The sequence below is a fragment of the Pan paniscus genome, chromosome 15, assembly GCF_029289425.2.
Source record: "Pan paniscus chromosome 15, NHGRI_mPanPan1-v2.0_pri, whole genome shotgun sequence".
Lineage (NCBI taxonomy): Eukaryota > Metazoa > Chordata > Mammalia > Primates > Hominidae > Pan > Pan paniscus.
This window is the reverse complement of record NC_073264.2, coordinates 22952632-22976345: the sequence shown is the minus strand read 5'-3', so window position 1 is coordinate 22976345 and position 23714 is coordinate 22952632. Positions and strand designations below refer to the sequence as shown.

Below are 23714 nucleotides of genomic sequence, written 5' to 3'. Positions count from 1 at the left end.
CTGTGTCTAGTCATTGTCTAGATTTTCTCTACCTAGAACCTTCCACCACCAGGCTTTTCTGTGGGTTTTGTTTGGAGGTTGGAAACTGTTTCTTTTCAGTCTTTCTCAAACCACAGATCAGCCTTCTGACATCAGCGAATCTGTAGAACCAAGGTGAATTAAACTTTATGATCCTTGAGATCTGATGTCATAATCAGAAAGAAAAAAATGTAATTCAACCCTAATAATTTCTACCAACAAGACAAAGGAGGATTCTTATCATTAGGAATTCAGAGGAAGCACATAGGGGTGGGGTCAAATAAAACACATATATTTTTTTTTCCCTGTCACAATGGCTCACGTCTGTAACTTCAACAGTTTGGGAGGTCAAGACAGGCCTATAGCTTGAGCCCAGGAGTTTGAGACCAGCCTGGGCAACATGGCAAAACACTGCCTCTTCCAAAAATACAAAAAATTAGCTGGATGTGGTGGTGCACACCTATGGTCCCAGCTAATCAGGAGTCTGAGGTGGGAGGATTACCTGAGTCCGAGGAGACTGATTTGTAAGATTATAATATCATTGGCTCAGTGCTAAAGGGATGGAACTGGTAAAATGATTTGCCCAAAGTCACTCAGTGGCAAAGTTGGATTAAGAACCCAGGTAGGGCCAGCCACAGTGATTCACGCCTATAATACCAGCACTTTGGAAGGCCAACGAGGGTGGGATTGCTGGAGCCCAGGAGTTCAAGACACGCCTGGAAAACAAAGTGAGACCCTGTCTCTGCAAAAAATAATTAGCTGGCGGGGCACGGTGGCTCACGCCAGTAATCCCTGCACTTTGGGAGGCTGAAGCGGGTGGATCACCTGAGGTCAGGAGTTCGAGACCAGCCTGGCCAACATGATGAAGCCCCGTCTCCACTAAAAATACAAAAAATTAGCTGGGCATGGTGGTGCACGCCTGTAATCCCAGCTATTCGGGAGGCTGAGGCAGGAGAATTGCTTGAACCCAGGAGGCAGAGGTTGCCGAGAGCCAAGATCATGCCACTGCACTCCAGCCTAGGCAACAAGAGTAAAACTCTGTCTCAAAAAATATAATAATTAGCTGAGCATGGTGGCAAGCGCCTGTAGTCCCAGCTACTCAAGAGGCTGAAGTGGGAGATGAAGGCTGCAATGAGCTATGATAGCACCACTGCACTCCAGCCTGGGTGACAGAGTGAGACCCTGTCTCAAACAAAAATAGAACCCAGGTAGGCAGAATCCCAGTCGTTGCACTATTTTCACTGATCAGAGATGGCACTTGCTCCCTGCTACATCATTTAAGACTCTGGATGTGAGGCTGCCTGTAAGAAGGGAAAGAGGTGAGTAAACCTATTCCTTGTTGGGGGGTGTGGGGGAACAGAGTCTTAACTCTGTCACCAAGGCTGGGGTACAGTGGTGCAATCACAGCTCACTGCAGCCTCAACTTCACAGGCTCAGATGATTCTCCCATCTCAGCCTCCAGGGAGCTGAGACTATAGGTGTGCCCCACCACACCTGGCTAATTTTTTGTATTTTCCGTAGACACAAGGTTTCACCACGTTGGCCAGGCTGGTCTCCAACTCCTGGGCTCAAGTGATCTGCTGCCTCGGCTTCTCAAAGTGCTGGGATTACAGTCATGAGCCACCATGCCCAGTATAAACCTATACTTAATTTAAGATAAAGAACCAATGTTTAATTCTAGTTGCCCCCACCAGAGCAGTACAAGTCCCCTTTAAAATGTAACTGATAAATAGGAACACATGGGAATCTTTACTTTCTGGCAAGGCTTTGTAGATCTGCTTTTTCTCTCAGCCTGTGGAAGGAGGTGGGTCACCAATCATTCCATCCCCTTAACCTCTCCCACCCCCACTGGACACAGATAATGCCATTTAACTAATTAAACCAGACTTGCCCTCTCTTTAGGTGCCAGTTCCCATTATGGTAACAGCTGTCAGTGAGGCTTTTATTGATGGATACTTCCCTGGGCAGGCCAGCACTAAGCCTGAATCCCCACCCCCCTTTTTCACAGCTCTACTTTCTTTTCTTTCTGCCTCCTTTTCATTCTTTTCTCTCGCCTGTCCTGCTTTTTCTCCTTTCATTGACCTCCTCTTATTTGATAGCTTTTATTTCTATTTCTTTTCTCCCTTCATCCCTAATTTATTGTTTCTCTTCTTAGAGCCTTTAATTTCTTCCTTCTTATAACTGACCCTATCTCTACGCTCAGCCCCACCATTTCCCACTTTCAGTAGCTTTTTGCTGGACAGTCTTTTTGGAAGTTGAATTAAGTCTAACCTGCAGGAATGAATATGTAAATAAATGCAGCTTGCAAAACACTTATTTTCCATGAAACAGAGGATCTAGTTCAAATTGGATGAATAAAGTCATTGCTATTATAAGAAGCAAGAGATAGCTTCTTTGCTCATTCAGTTGACTTTTGAGGTTTTACTTTGTTTCAGAGACCAAGAGTTCTCAATTCCCAGTCAAAATGATTTTTAGGCTGGGCACGGTGGCTCACACCTGTAATCCTAGCACTTTGGGAGGCCGAGGCGGGCGGATCACCTGAGGTCAGGAGTTCGAGACCAGGCTGGCCAACATGGTGAAACCCCATGTCTACGAAAAATACAAAAATCAGCCAGGTGGTAGTGGCCTGTAATCCCAGCTACTCAGGAGGCTGAGGTAGGAGAATTGCCTGAATTACTTGAATTGCTTGGACCTGGGAGGCGAAGGTTGCAGTGAACCAAGATCGTGCCACTGCACTCCTGCCTGGGTGACAGAGGGAGACTCTGTCTCAAAAAAAAAAAAAAATTAAAAAAGAGACCATGTGTTGGTTAGGTGCAAAGGTAAATACTGTTATGCCTCGCTTAATGACCAGGACACATTCCAAGAAATGTATCATTAGGCAATTTTGTTGTTGTGCAAACCTCATAGAATGTATTTACACCAACCAAGATGGTATAGCCTACTGCAAACCTAGATTATATGTTATAGCCTATTGTTCCTAGGCAACAAACCTGTACAGCATATTACTGTACTAAATACTGTAGGCTATTGTAGCACAATGGTATTTGTGTATCTAGACATACAAAAGGTATAGTAAAAATACAATAATACAAATAATAAAAAACACAATAAAAAAAGATACACCTATATAGGGCACTTTCCATGAATGGAGTTTGCAGGACTGGAAGTTGCTGTGGGTGGGTTAGTGAGTGCATGGTAAGTGAATGTGAAGGTCTAGGACATTACTGTAAACTACTGTAAACTTTATAAACACTGTATGCCTAGACTACACTAAATTTATTTAAAATGAAGTAACTGTGCTACAACATTATGGCAACTACAACGTCACTAGGTGATAGGAATTTTTCAGCTCCATTATGATCTTATGGAACCATTGTTGTGCACATGGTCCATAGTTGACCAAATCATCATTATGTGATGTTTGACTGTAAGAGAAACTTCTGCCCTTAGGGGAGCTCAGTCTCAGCGGGAAAATGTAAACAGATACTTTTTTTTTTTAAGAGACAGGGTCTCAGTTTTGTACATGCTGGACTCCAACTCCTTGGCTTAACTGATCTTCCCATCTCAGCCTCCTGGGACTACAGGCACATACCATATTGCCTAGCTTTAAACAAATACTTTTATTTGGGGGTAACAGGAACTATGACAGATAATGGACAATGTCCTGTGGAATCAGAGAGGGAATTCAAACTTGTAATTCAAAAATGGAGAAGGGAAAGGGAGCATCCAATTCTCTTGAATTCAGCTTTCACAATAACCACTCTCAAGTATATTAACTCAACCTATACAACTTAGGAACCAATGCAGTTGCCATTTAAGAACCTATATAAGGCCGGGCGCTGTGGCTCACGCCTGTAATCCCAGCACTTTGGGAGGCCGAGGCAGGTGGATCACCTGAGGTCAGGAGTTCGAGACCAACTTGGGCAATGTGGTGAAACCCCATCTCTACTAAAAATACAAAATTAGCTGGGCGTGGTGGCAGTGGCCTGTAATCCCAGCTACTTGGGGGGCTGAGGCAGGAGAATCACTTGAACCCAGGAGAAGGTTGCGGTGAGCTGAGATCATGCCATTGCACTACAGTCTGGGCAACAAGAGCAAAACTTCGTCTCAAAAATAAATAAATATTAGCCAAGTGTGGTGGCAGGCACCTGTAATCCAGCTACTCAGAAGGCTGAGGCAAGAGAATGACTTGAACTCGGGAGGTGGAGGTTGCAGTGAGCCGAGATCGCGCCACTGCACTCCAGCCTGGGAGACAGAGCAAGACTCCATCTCAAAAAAAAAAAAAAAAAAAAAAAAAAACCTGTATAAGATCCATCACACTCTGTTTGGCAGACACAGAGATGGGCTGCTTTTGAGATGTTCCTTCAAGAAAGAACTGGCTACCAAGTGCAAGGAGCCTGGTTAGCTGACAACCTCCAGCTGTACTGCTCTTCTCCAATCCTTGGCCCAAAACTGAGCAAGGTACAAGGGCTTAGCCATTGGAACATAGGACTCTAATGAACAATATTTGCTCTGGAACTTCCCACTGGACTGGCAGAGACTTCATCAGGTCTGCATTGTGGTCTGACAGCTCTCCCTAATCAACTCCACTCCCCATTTCCCCCACTGTCTTTCCTTATACCAGTTCTGTCCCAGCATCTGCTTCTCAGGGAATTCAACCTGTGTCACCCCTGAATAAGGCGCAGAATTTATTGGCACATTCTCGTCTCTCAGAAACTCCTGCACCTGTAACTTTGGTTATCATCCCTGGAACTTCTTAGTCAATCAACAAACACTTGTCTTCTGATCCTTAAAACAGATTTCACTAGTCTTATTCTCAATTAGACCCAACTTTGACTTCCCTTTATATTTCCTTTTCTAACATTTAATAACAGTAGGTTGACTAACCCTAGTGGGCATTCTGTTTTTAGTCAGATATGAACAAGACTTGAGGGAAAAAACATTCAGCCAAAGAATCAAGTAAAAAGCGAAGGGTTGGGCATGATGGCTCACACCTGTAATCCCAGCACTTTGGGAGGCCAAGGCGGGTGGATCACGAGGTCAGGAGTTTGGGACCAGCCTGGCCAACATAGTGAAATCCTGTCTCTACTAAAAATACAATTAGCCGGACATGGTGGTACATGCCTGTAGTCCCAGCTTCTCGGGAGGCTGAGGCAGGAGAATTGCTTGAACCCGGGAGGGGGAGTTGTGGTGAGCTGAGATCGTGCCACTGTACTCCAGCCTGGGTAACAGAGCAAGGCTCCATCTAAAAAAAAAAAAAAAAAAAAAAAAAAAGTGAAGTATACAGTTAGTACTATGTTTGAGATGGGGTCTCGGTATGTTGCCTAGGATGGTCTTGAACTCCTGAGTTCAAGGAATCCTCCCACCTCAGCCTCCAAAGCAGCTGGGATTACAGGCACATACCACAGCACACAGCCAATTAATGTCTTCTTTTTTTTTTTTGAGACAGAGTCTTGCTCTGTCACCCGGGCTGGAGTGCAATGGCACTGTCTCAGCTCACCACAATCTCTGCCTCCTGGGTTCAAGCGATTCTCCTGCCTCAACCTCTCAAGTAGCTGAAACTACAGGCACGTGCCACCACACCTGGCTAATTTTTGTATTTTTAGTAGAGATGGGGTTTCACTATGTTGGCCAGGCTGGCCTCGAACTCCTGACTTCATGATCTGCCCACCTTGGCCCCCCAAAGTGCTGGGATTACACGTGTGAGCCACCACACCCAGCCTAGTGTCTTAATACTTACGTATTTGCTTATGATTCCATGGAGTGCCTGGTAGGATGGCTTGTCTACGTTCCATGTGGTGAGGACTGGGCTCACTCATGCAGCTTTCATCTGGACTGGAGAAGCCAAGATGGCCTCAACTTCTGGCTACTCAGATGGCTGGCTGGAATGCTGAATCCTCTCTCCTTACCATCCTTCATCCTCCAGGGTCTCTCTTTTTAAGTGGTCTATCAGGGTGACTGGACTTCCATGAAGGCCCAGGGTTCCAAGAGGGCAAAAACAGAAGCCGTGGCAGCACATTTGGAGGTCCCTCAGATCTGTCTCTTGCTTCAACAGTGTTTAGATGGAACAGACCCAGGGACTCTCTCTCAAAAATTAGAAACAAAACAAAACCAAATCCCGAAAGCTGTAATGCCTTTTAAGGTCTAGACCTCTTAAGGTCTAGAACTCAGGGAATATCACTTCTGCCACATTCTTTTGGTGAAAGCTAGTCAGAAGCCTAGCTCAGATTCAAGAGGAGGGGGAGTAAGCTTTACTTATTGATTGAAAGGGGGCAAAGTCACACTGCCTAAGGGCATGTGGGTGAGAGGCATTGTTGTGGCCAACACTGGAAGCAATCTACCATAGCAGATATGAGGAAAAGTTGAGAAGTGTAATGCATGCAGCACCCATCTGCTCAAAATTAGGCTTACACTCTGTTTTGACTAGAAGAATTCTGCATTTTTCCCTCCTCCTCCTCCTCCTCCTTCTCCTCTGTGTACTGCTGAGGGCTACGCGCTGACAAGAAAGCAATGTCTTTCTTTTGAGCAGCAAACTGGTCAAGAGGAGTCTAAAAAGAATCTCTCTACAAGAAGATCATGCTAAGAGGCCTTCCTGTACTTCTAAAATTTGCCCAATATGCCACTGTAATAATTTACCCAGAATTAATGTGAAAGCAAAAACTTCTGGGAGCTGCCCTTGATTTGATTGACTTTCAGGAGTACTTGTGCTACTTCTTTGCACCACTGCCCTCCAGCAGTGAAAGAGTGAGGCTTGTCTCAATAAAACAAAAACAAAAAAACAAAGTTACACATCCCAATAGATAGTGTAAATTCCCTAAAAGTAAATTAAGTTCAGAAAATGAGATGGAAATGAGTATTTTGATCACTACTAAATCTCCATAGTATCTAACACATAGTAAACACTCAATACTTACTGAATGGATGAAAGTCATATTACAATACACATACATCTTTCAAGAGCTGCCTTCATATTCACCCCTTCCTGTTCATTACTGTTCATAACCAGCTTTTAGTTACAGTTCTTCTCATCAGACACTTAGTTACAATGGACTACTAACCATCTTTGTCCTCTCCAAAATCTCCTTCCTCCTCACCTCAATTTATCTAGAACAGCAAATCAATTTTGAAACATTCCTATTTACAAACCCTAAGTGTTTCCTATTGTATTCTGAATAAATTGCCAACTCTTTACTCAGGTACCATGTACCTTCTACAATCTGGCCTCAAATTTGGAAATCTAAAATTTCTCCCAATATTCCCAAATATAAATCTTTATGTTCTGGCGAACTAGTCCAGATTGGCATAACACACATCATGCTTTCCCACCTCTAGTCTAGACCTTTGCCTTTATCATATTCCAGACCTGGATTTCCCTCCTATACCTTCACCTACTGAAACCTTAGTGGTCATTTCAAGCCTGAACCTTGATTCCAGCTTCTTTCCAATGCCTTCTTGGGTCATTAAACTTGGAGTCCTCCTCTTCTTTGAAATCACGTTTTTTTTTTCCTGTTTTTTTGTTTCGTTTTGTTTTTGTTTTTTAAAAAGTCTATGCCCATGCTACCTCATGCTGTGAAGATGGTTCAGTATTAATAAACTGGCTCACAGCTCCTTGACCAGATTATAAACTCTTTGAAAACAGGAGCCACGCCAGTCAAACTATTTTTTGTATTTTTTGGACAACAGCGTATGGCATCATGTAGACATTGGATAAGTCAGTGATTCCTGAAATGTTTCCATTCAGGGAGCTCCATTAAACAAAACAAAACAAACAAACAAAAGGCCAAGCCGGTGGCTCACGCCTGTAATTCCAGCACGTTGGAAAGCCAACGCAGGCTGATGAGCTAAGGTCAGGAGTTCAAGACCAGCCCGGCCAACATGGTGAAACCCCATCTCTATTAAAAATACAAAATTAACTGGGCATGGTGGCAGGTCCCTGTAATACCTGCTACTAGGTAGGCTGAGGCAGCTAGAATCCGGGAGGCGGAGGTTGCAGTGAGCTGAGATCACACCACTGCACACCAGCCTGTGCAGTAAGAATGAAACTCTGTGTCAGGCCGGGCTCGGTGGCTCACGCCTGTAATCCCAGCACTTTGGGAGGCTGAGGCGGGGTCAGATCGTGGGGGCAGATCACGAGGTCAGGAGTTCGAGACCAGCCTGGCCAACATAGTGAAACCCCGTCTCTACTAAAAATACAAAAATTAGCCAGGTGTGGTGGCACGCGCCTGTAATCCCAGCAACTCGGGAGGCTGAGGCAGGAGAATCGCTTGAACCCAGGAGGCGGAGGTTGCAGTGAGCTGAGACCACGCCATTGCACTCCAGCCTGGGTGACAGAGTGAGTGAGACTCCATCTCAAAAAAAAAAAAAAAAAATGAAAATGTGTCAAAAAAAGAAAGAAAAAAAGGATTGTAGGAAAAAACACCACCAACAACCTTGTATTTAAGTTTACTACACATACAGAAAAGTGCACATACCAAAATGTTCAGCTCAATTACATTTCACAAACTGAACACACTCATGCAGGTAGCTCTCATAACAAAAAACACAACGCAACCAGGACCTCAAAGCCCTCTTAGTGTCGGAACCCGATTTTAATAGATTACACGTACTTTGTAAATTTAGCCTAAGAGAGAGATCATGTATTTGAAGACCTCTCGGATTTTTCCTTCATCAGCCCTCCCCACTTCCCCACGCCTCGTCCACACAAAGAAGCATGCCCGCACCCACCACCGCCCCCTCCTCACCTCAGACTGGGGACCACCGTTGTGTTTTTTATTTTTTTATTTTTTTGTAAATGAACGCATGGAAACAAACCAACACCACCTTCAGTGGAAAAGGTATGTTAGTACCAAACTGTCAAAAGGAACTAGTGATCCTTCATCTTAAAAATCTGTACTATGGCCGGGTGTGGTGGCTCACGCCTGTAATCCTAGCACTTTGGGAGGCCGAGGAGGGCGGATCACGAGGTGAGGAGTTCGAGACTGGCCTGGCCAACACAGTGAAACCCCGTCTCTACTAAAAATACAAAAAATTAGCCGGGCGTGGTGGCGGGCGCCTGTAATTCCAGCTACTCGGGAGGCTGAGGCAGGATAATCACTTGAACCCGGGAGGTGGAGGTTGCGGTGAGCCGAGGTCGCGCCATTGCACTCCAGCCAGGGCGACAGAGTGAAACTCCGTCTCAAAAAAAAAAAGAAAAAAACCCCAAAAACTGTACTATATGGTGTTGCTCTCTACGAGTGCTACTTTAACACAGGTCAACTCTCAGGACCCCTCTCTGAATATTCAACATGGCCGCATGCGCGTCTATAAGCAACATGGCCGCTCTGCCAGTCACCAACATGGCAACCACAGCCTCACTGTGTCCGGAAGCATGAGAGAGCGGGTATAAGGACTATACCGGCCGCTCTGCCAACACCTAACGTGGCTCTTTATAGCTTCCAAGAAAGCGCGACACCGGAAATGACTTTTCTGTCTTGCTCATCTCCAGGGGTCATTTTCCGGTTAGCCTTCGGGGTGTCCGCGTGAGAATTGGCTATATCCTGGAGCGAGTGCTGGGAGGTGCTAGTCCGCCGCGCCTTATTCGAGAGGTGTCAGGGCTGGGATACTAGGATGTCGGACACGTGGAGCTCTATCCAGGCCCACAAGAAGCAGCTGGACTCTCTGCGGGAGAGGCTGCAGCGGAGGCGGAAGCAGGACTCGGGGCACTTGGGTGAGGCACTGGGCTGTTGGGACCGAGGCTCAACCGGGGAGGACGGGCGGGATCCCTAGAGAAAAAGCTCCAGAGTCACTGCCCTTTACCAAACGGCCATTTCTATAAAGCCTCCTACATTGGTACTCCCTCTCCACCTTCAGCAGCAGACCTTCGCCCTTCTGCAAGTAGTTCGCGGTTCCTCCTCACGCTGGGCCTCGGTTCTTCCAGCTCACTTTTACCGGACGGACGCTTGAGCCCCACCCTCGTCCGCCTTGCCCACTCCTCTTCAGACTGCGAGGACGTCGCCTTTGTGAGGCTGCTCAGCCCCCTATCCCGCGAAGCAGCAAGAACCCCTTTTTGTTGCTGCTTTGGCGCTTTGTTCCCTCAGTTATAACGACTGTTTTGTAGTGGTCATTTCTTGGCAGCTGTGGGTACAGTAAGCGAGGAATGAACCTTTATATCTGCAGTGCCCAATTTAGTGGCCCGTACAGAGTGGCACTGGGTGTTTCTGAATGAGTACCCCTACCGGCATTGACTTAGCCATTTACATACCTAGCAGGAATCTGAAAACATTTGTGTTTGGTTTCCAAACTTTTTCTCTTCTCCTGTTGCCCCCGTGTCACGATCATAAAACTTGAAGGAAATTTAAAAGATTAAATTCACTGTTATCCACTCCCTACCCTCAGGACAAACTCTGAATTATTTAAGGCAAACTAGTAACAAAGCTCTGCAAAAATAGTGACTCAGTATCACCCTTGTGGTAGATTGTTCCAATATTTGTCAGTATCTTCAACTGCATCTCTAAATCTTGTCTAGATCATGTTAGGTTCATGTGCTCGTATTCTGGCCCCTAGAAATAGAAGATGCACTGGCAGCATCCTCCCACCTAATTAATTACCTTTCTTGAGTATCTACAGTGTTCATGGGTCTCATTAGACAAAAATAAGGAAGAAATTGCCCCTGTCCTCAAGAAGTTTAAAAAGCATAGGATTCAAGGGTAGATGCTTACAAAAAGTGAGGAATATGATAAGATATATGTACGAAACCAAATGAATCTACAGTCTGTACAATGAAGAGAAGTAACAAGAGCTGGTGTAGGTAGTGAAGCCGTCAAAACCATCATAGTGGAATTGGCACTTGAATTTGGCCTTTATTGGCTATATAGAACCTAGATAATTAAAGAGGTAAGAGGGGAGAATAGTGGAGTAAGAAGTGCAAGTCATATGATCAGGCAATAATTAGTAGTCAAGTCTCAGAGTAGTTCCTGAATTACCTAAGAGGGATAATTTTTTTTCCCTTGCTCTAGAAACTTCATTGATTTATTTATAGATACAATTTTTTGTTTTGTTATGTTTTTTCCCCTATTCTTTGGTTTCCTGTTTTGAAACTTTTTAAAAATGTGCGTAAATGATGCCAACGACTTTTTTTGCTTTTGTTTTTGAGATAGCGTCTCTCACCGTTGCCCAGGCTGGAGTGTAGCAGTCCTCCCGGCTCATCCTCCTGAGTAGCTAGGACTACAGGTGCATGCCACCATGCCTGGCTAATTTTTAACTTTTTAATAGAGATAAGGTCTCATTATGTTGCCCACATTTGTCTTGAACACCTGGGCTCAAGCTGTCCTCTTGCCTAAGCCTCCCAAAGTGTTTGAATTACAGGTGAGAGCCACCATATCCAGCCTATTTAATTTTCCTGTGGAGTCTTTTCCCATTCAGCAATGGCAGTTGCAAAAGGGGACCTGAGGATCAGGCAGTTGTTTGTTTCAACAAAGTGGTCTGCAAAATTATTTAGTTAGTTAGTTAGAGACAGGGTCTCCCTCTGTCACCCAGGCTGGAGTGCTGTGGCATGATCATGGCTCACTGCTGCCTTGACTTCCCGGGCTCCAGCGATCCTCCCACTTCAGCCTCTCAAGTAGCTGGGGCCACAGGCGTGTGCTACCATGCCCAGCTATTTTTTGTATTTTTGGTAGAGAAGGGGTTTCACCATGTTGCCCAGGCTGATCTCTAACTCCTGAGCTCAAGCAATCCACTCACGTTGGCCTCCCAAAGTGCTGGGATTACAGGTGTGAGCCACCATGCCTGGCCTACAAAATTAACTTTTAAAAAGCCGCTATATTGGTGTACTACATCATTGACTACTTTGTGTTCACCTTTCTGTCGTTTTTGTGACAGGCCATCCTCTATCTGTGGTGTTGTTTGTTGTTTCTTGGTTTTAATTGTTCCTCATCATACTTATTTATTTATTTTTGAGATGGAGTTTCGCTCTTGTTGCCCAGGCTGGAGTGCAATGGCGCGATCTTGGCTCACCGCAACCTCCGCCTCCCAGGTTCAAGTGATTCTCCTGCCTCAGCTTCCTGAGTAGCTGGGATTACAGGCATGTGCCACCACTCCTGGCTAATTTTGTATTTTTAGTAGAGACGGGGTTTCTCCATGTTGGTCAGGCTGGTCTCAAACTCCCAACCTCAGCTGATCTGCCCGCCTCAGTTTCCCAAAGTGCTGGGATTACAGGTGTGAGCCACTGTGCCCGGCATCATACTTCTTTATACTTTTCCATTTCTAAATTCATACTCTTTCAATGAATGATTCTAATTGCTCTTGGTCATTTTAAGTTTCATTTCATTTTTCTATGACATTAACTACATTTTGGTATTAACCAAACTTTCTGCTGTATGCAGACCTAACTACTAGAGCCTTGATACTTTGATCCAGGTCCTTGCTAAACATGTTTAATATTTTTGACAATAAGACTGTATTCTCCCTGCATGTACATATCCTTTTTTATTTTTATTTTTTCTTTTTTAGATATGAATATCTCTTGATTTGTATATTTAGCTAATAATATAGCTAAGACCCTTTTCTGTGTGTGTGTGTGTAAGACAAGAATCTCTTTCTGTTACCCAGGCTGGAATTCAGTGGCGTGAACACAGCTTACTGCAGTCTTGACCTCAGGGCTCAAGTGATCCTCCTGCCTCAGCCTCCTCCTGAGTGGCTAGCACCACAGGTGTACCCTACCATGCCTGCCTACTTTTTAATTTTTATTTCTTTGTAGAAACAGGGCCTTGCCATGTTGCCCAGGCTGGTCTTGGACTCTTGGGCTCAAGCTATCCTCCCACCCTGGCCTCCCAAAGTGCTGGGATTACAGATGTAATCCCAGTCTAGTTAAGACTCTTATAAAAGTATTTTTGGGGTTGTAATTAAATGTATCTTGTCTTCTGACCGAGAGCTTGATCTGACCCATCATTTGGTACTGTGGTTGGTAATAGGTAAAGATGAAACATACAAATTAAACCAGAATGTCACTGTTCTTTCCGTGTTATTTTGATTATTTCAAAGAATGTGTTTTGTTGAGCTTTAGGATTCTTAGGAAACCCTTGTTAAACACTGTATTGTAAGTTTATGAATCATGTTGTCATGTAAGATATAACTCAAGACTTGATAAAAGTTCAGATTATTCCATTCGTTTCTCACCGGAAATAAAAATTTGCCTACCACATCTGTTGCCCAGGCTGGAATGCAGTGGCGCGATCTCGGCTCACTGCAAGCTCCGACTCCCAGGTTCACGCCATTCTCCTGCCTCAGCCTCCCAAGTAGCTGGGACTAAAGGTGCCCACCACCACGCCTGGCTGATTTTTTTGTATCGTTTTTAGTAGAGACGGGGTTTCACAGTGTTAGCCAGGATGGTCTCGATCTCCTGACCTCGTGATCCGCCCATCTCGGCCTCTCAAATTGCTGGGATTACAGGTGTAAAGCCACTGCACCCGGCCACACCTTGTTTTTTACAGCATTACTGAAATCTGATAATTACCGACTACTGAACTGAGTGTCAAAAGACAAGGATATAAAATGAACTAAAATGTATCCACCATATCATTAATAGTGGAAAATAATATGGGCAAAATATTGGGAGACCTTTGTTAGATTGGCGTTTTTATTATTTATTTATTTATTTATTTATTTTTTGAGACAGAGTTTCGCTCTTGTTGCCCAGGCTGGAGTGCAGTGGCGCCATCTCACCTCACTGCAACCTCTGCCTCCTGGGTTCAAGCAATTCTCCTGCCTCAGCCTCCCGAGTAGTTGTGACTACAGGTGTCCGCAGCCTTTGGAAGGCTAAGGCGGGTGGATCACCTGAGGTCAGGAGTTCAAGACCAGCCTGGCCAACATGGTGAAACTCTGTCTCTACTGAAAATACAAAAATTAGCCAGGTGTGGTGGCAGGTGCTTGTTATATGTACTACAGGCACATACAACCTCGCCTGGCTAATTTTTAGTATTTTTTGGGCAAAACGTCCAACAGGGTTTTGCCATGTTGCTTAGGTTGGTCTTGGATTCCTGAGCTCAAGTGATCCTCCATCCTCAGCCTCCCAAAGTGCTGGGATTACAGGCATAAATAAGCCTCCATGCCTGGCCTCCTTCCTTTTGAAGGATAAATAATATTCCACTGTATGTATATAACACATTTTGTTCATTCATCCATGGGTGGGCGTTTGGGTTACTTCTACCTTTTGGCTATTGTAAATAATGCTGCTATGAACCTGGGTGTATGAATATCTCTTTGAGACCCCGCTTTAATTCTTTTTTGTTTTGTTTTTTCTTGAGACAGAGTCTCGCTCTGTCACCCAGGCTGGAGTGCAGTAGCGCAATCTCGGCTCACTGCAAGCTCCACCTCCCGGGTTCACCCCATTCTCCTGCCTTAGCCTCCCGAGTAGCTGGGACTACAGGTGCCTGCCACCACATCCGGCTAATTTTTTTGTATTTTTAGTAGAGACGGGGTTTCACCATGTTAGCCAGGATGGTCTCGATCTCCTGACCTCATGATCCGCCCGCCTCTGCCTCCCAAAGTGCTAGGATTACAGGTGTGAGCCAACCACGCCCCGCCGAGACCCCGCTTTAATGCTTTTGGGCATATACCCCAAAGTGGAATTGCTAGATCATATGGTAATTCTATTTTTGATTTTTGAGGAAGCGCCATCCTAATGGGTGTTATATATCTCATGTTGGTAAAGTATATTTTTTTAAAAAGAAAAATATTACTGAAAAAAATCTTTATTTTGGCCTGGGCAACAGAGCAAGACTCCGTCTCAAAAAAAAAAAAAAAATCTTTATTTTAATGGAAACAAACTATATTTGGCCAGGTTTAGCACATAGTAAATATGTGAACTGCTCCAGTATATTTTTTGAGATTGAAGATGTGCATATAGATGTTGACACGTTTAAGGATTCAGCAAATTTGTACTCAGACCATATTAATTTCAGTGGTTCTCTTAATTAAAGGGTGAATCAATTTTATGTATTATTTTGCTAAACCCAACACATCATTTTCGCTAGATTAGAAGCAGAATGTCAGTGTAGTTGCAGCACAGCGGAGGCATTGAGTAAATGTGTTGAATAAATAAATGAATAAATACCTTATGAAGGATTTGGAACCCAGGGATTCTTATCATTTTCTGGACAGTAACCGGTTTTAGGGATGATAAAACTTTTCCCCAAATGTCTGTATACATACAAAACTTTGCACGTGAAAAGTTTAGGGAATTTCACCTGAATAACAATTGTATTAACCAGCAGTTAAGTTTTATCCACCACATTGAACATAAGCTCCCTCCTCCTGATAACCTTAAAAAAGGTATTTTCAGCTCTAATATTCTGAATGTAATGTGGGGGAAAAAAAACCTCCCAGGAGGTGTTATTAATACAAGGATTCATAACCAGAATTACATCACCAGATATTGGAATGAGCAGTATTAAATCAGTCAGATTACCAATGAGAAAAGTCAATACCAACTTGTAAGGACTGAAATATTTATGTTAACATGGTTCTTTTTATAGATTTCTCACTTAAAAATTTTCTCACTCACTTAATTACTCAAAGAACATCTTCAGTTACTAACTGGAGAAACTGAAAACGAAAGAAGAAATGGGTGAGAGTGGAATCCTCCCACCTCAGCCTCCCCAGCAGCTGGGACTACAGGCACAGGCCACCATGTGTGGCTAATTTTTAAAAAAAATTTTCTTTAGAGACACTGGGTTTCACCATGTTCCCCTGGCTGGTCTGGAACTCCTGGGCTCAAGTGATCCTCCCACCTTGGCCTCTCACAGTGCTGGGATTACAGATATAAGGCACCACACCAAGCCCTGAGTCAGATTTTAATAAATTCAGTTTCCATTAGAGTGGAAAATTTTCAAATTAATGAATTATTTATTTATATATTTTTTGAGACAGAGTCTTGCTCTGTCGCCCAGTCTGGAGTGCAGTGGCATGATGTTGGCTCACTGCAGCCTCTGCCTCGTGGGTTCAAGCAATTCTCCTGCTTCAGCCTCCCCAGTAGCTGGGATTATAACCTTGCGCCACCACCCCCAGCTAAATTTTTTTTTTTTGTATTTTAGTAGAGATGGGGTTTCACCATGTTGGCCAGGCTGGTCTCGAACTCCTCACCTCAAGTGATCCACCCACCTTGGCCTCCCAGAGTGCTGGGATTACAGGCGTGAGCCCCAGTGCCTTACCAGAATGGAAATATTTAAGTAAACAAAATATTTCTAAATGTAAACTAATGGCCTACTTATTTAGCAATTTCAGTTCAGGTCTTAGGAGTTTAATATTTCATCTATATTTTAATTAACCACAGATATTAGGCTTTCTCAAAGGTAACATTTTGTCCTAATTTTAGTTTCTCAAATCGTATTAAGGTTATGATGGCAACCCAGCTTGTGAAGTAATAGATGATAATAATATAGTCAGGAAATATCATTTGGTAACCAAGGCTTCAGCAAAGTATTAAGATTTTTGTGTTTGTGAGTGTTATAGGTAACACTGTTGGCCCCCAACATTGTCATTTTGTACACTTTGTTGATCAGTGGCCTGAATTCATTAAAATTCACACTACATGCCTCAAAAAGAATATTGGATCCCAGCCTAGGTTGTTGAGTATGTTCCTGTCCTTTATTAAAATGTAGGTTGATAGAAAGGTGGTAGGGATATTTAAATCTATCATGCTAATAATTTACTTTCTTTGTATCACAGCAAGGATAGGGAATTAGGAAAACATTACTCACTCAATAGAGAAAAGGTAGATAGAAAATCCAGTATTATCTTGACAAAGCAGTGAATGTTTTAGTATGATTGAGGATAGGTAATCTAGTGCTAAAGTTGGTCACAGAATTTCCTGCACAAAATGAAAGATCTGTGTATGGGAATGCTAGAGAATTTGACTTCTCAGAAATATATAGACCAACAGTGGTTGCCTTTTTTCATTTTCACTTCTCTTCATTCTTAGATCTACGGAATCCAGAGGCAGCATTGTCTCCAACCTTCCGTAGTGACAGCCCAGTGCCTACTGCACCCACCTCTGGTGGCCCTAAGCCCAGCACAGCTTCAGCAGTTCCTGAATTAGCTACAGATCCTGAGTTAGAGAAGAAGTTGCTACACCACCTCTCTGATCTGGCCTTAACATTGCCCACTGATGCTGTGTCCATCTGTCTTGCCATCTCCACGGTAATGACCTGACAGAGTTAGGATTTACAACTTATTCTCAGTTCACGGTCAGTGTCTTACTGCCCATACCTCCCCTCCTTCTCTAGCCAGATGCTCCTGCCACTCAAGATGGGGTAGAAAGCCTCCTGCAGAAGTTTGCAGCTCAGGAGTTGATTGAGGTAAAGCGAGGTCTCCTACAAGATGATGCACATCCTACTCTTGTAACCTATGCTGACCATTCCAAGCTCTCTGCCATGATGGGTGCTGTGGCAGAAAAGAAGGGCCCTGGGGAGGTAGCAGGGACTGTCACAGGGCAGAAGCGGCGTGCAGAACAGGACTCAACTACAATAGCTGCCTTTGCCAGTTCGTTAGTCTCTGGTCTGAACTCTTCAGCATCGGAACCAGCAAAGGAGCCAGCCAAGAAATCAAGGAAACATGCTGCCTCAGATGTTGATCTGGAGATAGAGAGCCTTCTGAACCAACAGTCCACTAAGGAACAACAGAGCAAGAAGGTAGGGGTCATGTGAAAATACTCTCACAATATGCTCTTAATTATAGCTTTGTTTGACAGGGATTTACCCCTAGGGCAAAGAACTGTTTACAGCAGTGGTTCTCAACTGGGGATGATTCCCTACTGCCCAACTCCCAGGGGATCTGGTAATGTCCGGAGACATTTTTATTGTCACACATGGGGGAGTGCTATTGGCATCTAGTGGGGGTAGAGGCCAGGGATGTTGTTAAACATCCTACAGTGCATAGTGGGACAAACCCCCACAACAAACAGTTGTCAGTCCCAAAGTGTCAATAATGCCAACGTCGACAAATTCTTATTTAGATAATCTGTCACTGAATCTGAAAGAATTGGATCAAGAGAAGAGGAATCCAAATATATAGAAATATAGGGAGATGAATGGAGAGGAATACTAGACCAATTATGGAAATTAACTAAATAATGTGAATTGGTTCTGAGTATAAGTATTGGCCTGACATGAGTTCTTATCTGTTTGGTACTTCTAGTGCGTGAGTTTGAACAAGTTAATTAACTTCTCTTGACCCTTAGTCTTCTCATCTGTAACATGAAGATAATACCAGCGTATCCTGCCTTATAGAACTGAATAGACTCTGAGCTAAAAAGTAAAGTGTTTAGCACTATACTTTTTAGTTCAGCACCCAGTAAATATGTTTTTTGTAGAAGGAATGCCTTCCTGGGAAGGGGATGTTAACATAATGCTTAGCGGTAGGAACCAGGCCTCTTCCATTTTAATTTCATCCCAAATGCATATTTGTGAGGAAGGACTGAACCCCTAACAAATCTCTTATCTGAAGGCTCCAATTTTCCAATATTAAGTTAGCTAATTTAGGTCTAGGCACAATGGCTCATTCCTGTAATCTCAACACTTTGGGAGGCCAAGGCGGGAGGATCACCTGAGGCGAGGAGTTCAAGACCGGCCTGGGCAACATAGACCCTATCCCTATAGAAAGTAAAGTAATTAAAACATTAGCTGGCATGGTGTCATGCACCTGTATTCCCAGCTACAACTGAAGGCTGAGCTGGGAGGATCACTTGAGCCTGGGAGTTCAGTGGGAGAAACGGTGAATTATGATTACACAACTGCACTCTGGCCTGGGTGACAGCAAGATCCCATCTCTTAAAAAAAAAAAAAAAAAGTTGATTTGTCTCTTAGAAGACATTAATGTCAAAAAGAATTTGCGGAGTTGGTCTAAGAGCCAGTTTGATCTACAAGACATTTTAAGTCCAAGGCTACTTCTGTCACAGGTCAGTCAGGAGATCCTAGAGCTATTAAATACTACAACAGCCAAGGAACAATCCATTGTTGAAAAATTTCGCTCTCGAGGTCGGGCCCAAGTGCAAGAATTCTGTGACTATGGAACCAAGGAGGAGTGCATGAAAGCCAGTGATGCTGATCGACCCTGTCGCAAGCTGCACTTCAGGTCTCTTGGAAGGGAATGAGGTGGGATGGGTTTGTCAGAAGCAGCCGTTCCTTTTCAGCATATTCCTTCCAGTCATTGGGGTTCTGTCTGTAATCTTATTTAGTTTATGGTTTGTGTAAGTCCTCCAGACCCTGAAGATGTACTTTCAGAAGTGCATTGTGTGGGAAGAATACAGGCTGTACTCCCAAATAACTGAGATTTTTTTTTTTTTTAAAGCTCCCTCCCTCTTAGAATAGCAAAGTATGTCTGTCTCTGAGCCACAGTGAAAGTTAAAGTACTCTGAAAGGAGGATAATCTTAGGAGAAAAGGAACCTAAACTCTTAGGTCAGTGTTTTATTCTGTTCTACCCAAGTCTCCTGCACTGCTTGCCTTCCAGTGGTAAAACAGGAAACCAAGTCTTTACTCAGAGAGGAATTACAATTGTTCTGTAGTATGAATTATGGATTTCCATGCTACCTGCCTCCCTTAAAACTCTTGGAGGAAGCTCTAATGATAGAATTAGGGGAGGGTAATAAAATAGACATTTTGAAATCATTTGGAATTTGAACTGTTGGATCTACATCTGGAGTACCATCTTGATTCTCCCTTTTTATTTTCCCAGACGAATTATCAATAAACACACTGATGAGTCTTTAGGTGACTGCTCTTTCCTTAATACATGTTTCCACATGGATACCTGCAAGTATGTTCACTATGAAATTGATGCTTGCATGGATTCTGAGGCCCCTGGCAGCAAAGACCACACGCCAAGCCAGGAGCTTGCTCTTACACAGAGTGTCGGAGGTGATTCCAGTGCAGACCGACTCTTCCCACCTCAGGTACCTGTCTGCTCAGAAAACTCGTCTCAACTTATGGACTTATGTTTGATAGGGCAGCCATACACGTTAAGAAAGCAGAGCATAATTCAGCAATCTTCTCTTGCTTATTGGGAATGGAGGGGGATAGATAAGCTTTTAAGGGAATAGGAAAAATCAAATGGAAAAGAGGGACTCGGGCCATGAATCTGAGAGTTAAAGTAGGGAAGATGACCAAATACCACTTTATGCAGTGGATCTGTTGTGATATCCGCTACCTGGACGTCAGTATCTTGGGCAAGTTTGCAGTTGTGATGGCTGACCCACCCTGGGATATTCACATGGAACTGCCCTATGGGACCCTGACAGATGATGAGATGCGCAGGCTCAACATACCCGTACTACAGGATGATGGCTTTCTCTTCCTCTGGGTCACAGGCAGGTAATGCAATTCAGTTATGTAGGTATGGACAGATACAGTACAAGAGTGAATACTGAATGGGAGATAAAATCCTGGGTTTTCCTAGCCCCACTATTAAATGTATGACTGATTTAGTCTTTTTTTTCTTTTTTTTTTTTTTGAGAGAGTCTCACTGTGTTGCCCAGGCTGGAGTGCAGTAGTGTGATCTCAGCTCACTGCAACCTCCACCTCCCAGGTTCAAGCAATTCTCCTGCCTCAGCCTCCTGAGTAGCTGGGATTACAGGCACGTGCCACCAGCCCAGCTAATTTTTTGTATTTTTAGTAGAGACTGGATTTCACCATGTTAGCCAGGATGGTCTCTATCTCCTGACCTTGTGATCCACTCACCTTGAGCTCCCAAAGTGCTGGGATTACAGGCGTGAGCTACCATGCCCAGCCAGTCTTTTTTTCTACTGAGTCCTAATGCCTGTTTACAATGCAAATTGTACCCCGAATATATATTTAACTCTACATTTGTTCTTTGAGAAAGGTAAGGTTGTTGAGCATAGTTTTATCTTTTCATTCTTAGATCCACCATGCTTTTGGTGGTGTGCATGTAAATGTTCACTGAGCGTCTACTGAAAAAGTGTTTATAGTGTTTTTAACACATCACATATTTTGAAGGGAAAAAAAATATGGGCATACAAATAGTTGTTTAACTCATTTCTTTCTAGGGCCATGGAGTTGGGGAGAGAATGTCTAAACCTCTGGGGGTAAGTAGTGGTTGTGTTGCTTTCTTTTGAGGGTAATACTGTTGCAGTGAGATACATGTTCTCTTCTCCCAGAGTATTCTGTGATTCCTTGCTTCTATAAATGGTACTACCCCTAAACTGTAAAAGTTTGGCTAAAACTCTAGTTCTTTTTTATGCCCCACAGGTATGAACGGGTAGATGAAATTATTTGGGTGAAGACAAATCAACTGCAACGCATCATTCGGACAGGCCGTACAGGTCACTGGTTGAACCATGGGAAGGAACACTGCTTGGTGAGCAGCAGTGGGGCCCAATTCAATAGGTGGAGCACAAAGAAGAATCATTTGATTTCTTACTGAGAAAAAGTTCAAAGGTGTGGTTTCATAAGGTAATCTGTTATCTGTGGTGAGCAGGTTGGTGTCAAAGGAAATCCCCAAGGCTTCAACCAGGGTCTGGACTGTGATGTGATCGTAGCTGAGGTATGTGCTTCCCAGGCCTCCAAAGCTTCCACATTTTTGTTGGTATCAGTTATTCATGTTGGGTGTATTCTCATCCCAGATTTTTGTCATTTAGATCATAAACATAATAGAAAGGGCTAGAATTGCAATCTTGTGTAACTTAAAAAGCAGCTAGTTTTTATTTCCTAGGTTCGTTCCACCAGTCATAAACCAGATGAAATCTATGGCATGATTGAAAGACTATCTCCTGGCACTCGCAAGATTGAGTTATTTGGACGACCACACAATGTGCAACCCAACTGGTAAGGTGACCAGAGAACAGGCTAGTCCTCAAGGGGCTATTATTTATGATTAAGGACAGAACTTAGTAGATCTTCACATTGTTTTCCACTTCCATAAATGAGCTTCACAGGATTCATAAGCCACTTAAGCTTGTATTTAAACTGTTTTATGAGATTCTACAAATATTCATTAGAAACTCAACAGGTTCTGGGACCCAAAAGCACTGCTCCCTAGGGTTTCTACTCTCTTCACAACCCAAGGATCTTCCTCAGCCATTCTGTGATGTATTGAATCTGCCCCCTGGTGGTTATGAAGTTATCTATTTAATCTGTCAATAATTACATCTTTCACCCCTTAACAGAGCTTAAAACACATGCTGCTAGCATTTTGCTTATCCAAAGAATACTCCCTGGTAGCAACTCTGTGAAGCAGGCCTGGCTAAGCATTAGTTACTAACCCTCAGATAATACAGATCCAGTCTATTTTAACACCAGAATCTATGCCAATTCTGAACTAGTAATTCTACCATATACTATTCTAATGTTAAGCTCTTTTTAGAATTGGCATATTTGATATGATGATAGGCAGTCTTCATTTGGTATGCATTTTTTTAACAATATTAAACCCTCTAATTCCAGGATTTCTGGTTTGCCCCTCCTTTTACACTGTTTCAGGATCACCCTTGGAAACCAACTGGATGGGATCCACCTACTAGACCCAGATGTGGTTGCACGGTTCAAGCAAAGGTACCCAGATGGTATCATCTCTAAACCTAAGAATTTATAGAAGCACTTCCTTACAGAGCTAAGAATCCATAGCCATGGCTCTGTAAGCTAAACCTGAAGAGTGATATTTGTACAATAGCTTTCTTCTTTATTTAAATAAACATTTGTATTGTAGTTGGGATTCTGAAGTCCATTCTGGCTCTGCTACTTAACAGCGTATAATCTTGTGCAACTCATCTCTCAGTATTATATGTGAAATGGGAGTATTACCTCATTGGGTTGCTGTGAAAGTTCAAACTAAATGAGTGCATGGGAAACATTAAAATGATCATTATAGGCTAGGCACAGTGGCTCACACCTGTAATCCGAGCACTTTGGGAAGCCGAGGTAGGAGGGTAACTGTAGCCCAGGAGTTCAAGACTAGACTGGGCAACATAGTGAGACCCCATCTCTACTCCTACCCTCCAAAGCCATTAAAAAAACAGGAATGCAGGCTGGGTGCGGTGGCTCATGCCTGTAATCCCAGCACTTTGGGAGGTCAAGGCGGGCGGATCACGAGGTCAGGAGTTCGAGACCAGCCTGGCCAACATGGTGAAACCCTGTCTCTACTAAAAATACAACAAATTAGCTGGGCGTAGTGGTGGGCGCCTGTAATCCTAGCTACTCGGGAGGCTGATGCAGGAGAATCGCTTGAACCCGGGAGGCAGAGGTTTCAGTGAGCTGAGATCGCACCACTGCACTCCAGCCTGGGTGACAGAGCGAGACTCTGTCTCAAAAAAAAAAAAAAAAAAACACACACAACACAGAAAACAGGAATGCATAGGATAAAACTATGTACATGGTTGAGGAGGAGGTTCTCTAGGACAGCATTCCTGTCTACAAACAGTAAAAATTTGAGTTTTATTTAAAGTTATCACCACTTGGACTATCATGCTGTAAACTTCTGCTTATTCCGTTACAACCAGGTGGCTTCTCTAGTCTGTTTTTCTTTAGATTATGTCTAAGAAATAATGATAGACCTATGGTCTTTTAAAGATAGTTCATCAAACACAAGTGAATACAACTTTAGACTTTGGTGAAACCTCTTACTAAATGATGTAGAGTTCCGCCTCTTAGATTCATGAACTGTGATAACTCAGATAAGGATGGTAACTGCAGAAATAATATATATAAAGAGAAAT

The 23714-nt window shown here is 43.5% G+C and overlaps 1 protein-coding gene across 1 annotated transcript; it reads left to right on the top strand.

The window, feature by feature from the left end:
* Positions 1-8014: 8014 nt before the first annotated feature.
* On the top strand, positions 8015-22714 carry METTL3 (methyltransferase 3, N6-adenosine-methyltransferase complex catalytic subunit). The gene is made up of 11 exons (XM_003804748.6): positions 8015-9724; positions 16973-17190; positions 17277-17681; positions 18947-19122; positions 19724-19940; positions 20171-20358; positions 21051-21089; positions 21253-21361; positions 21482-21547; positions 21716-21828; positions 22483-22714. The coding sequence occupies exons 1-11, from the start codon at positions 9625-9627 to the stop codon at positions 22592-22594; spliced, it is 1743 nt and encodes a 580-aa protein (XP_003804796.1). The 5' UTR covers positions 8015-9624; the 3' UTR covers positions 22595-22714.
* The last annotated feature ends 1000 nt before the right edge of the window (positions 22715-23714 follow it).

Excerpts from the sequence above, each read along its gene's own strand:
- METTL3 (XM_003804748.6), top strand. The coding sequence starts at position 9,625 with ATGTCGGACACGTGGAGCTCTATCCAGGCCCACAAGAAGCAGCTGGAC. Across the intron at positions 21,362-21,481 it reads ATGGGAAGGAACACTGCTTG|GTTGGTGTCAAAGGAAATCC; the intron begins GTGAGCAGCAGT and ends TGTGGTGAGCAG. Across the intron at positions 21,829-22,482 it reads CACAATGTGCAACCCAACTG|GATCACCCTTGGAAACCAAC; the intron begins GTAAGGTGACCA and ends ACACTGTTTCAG.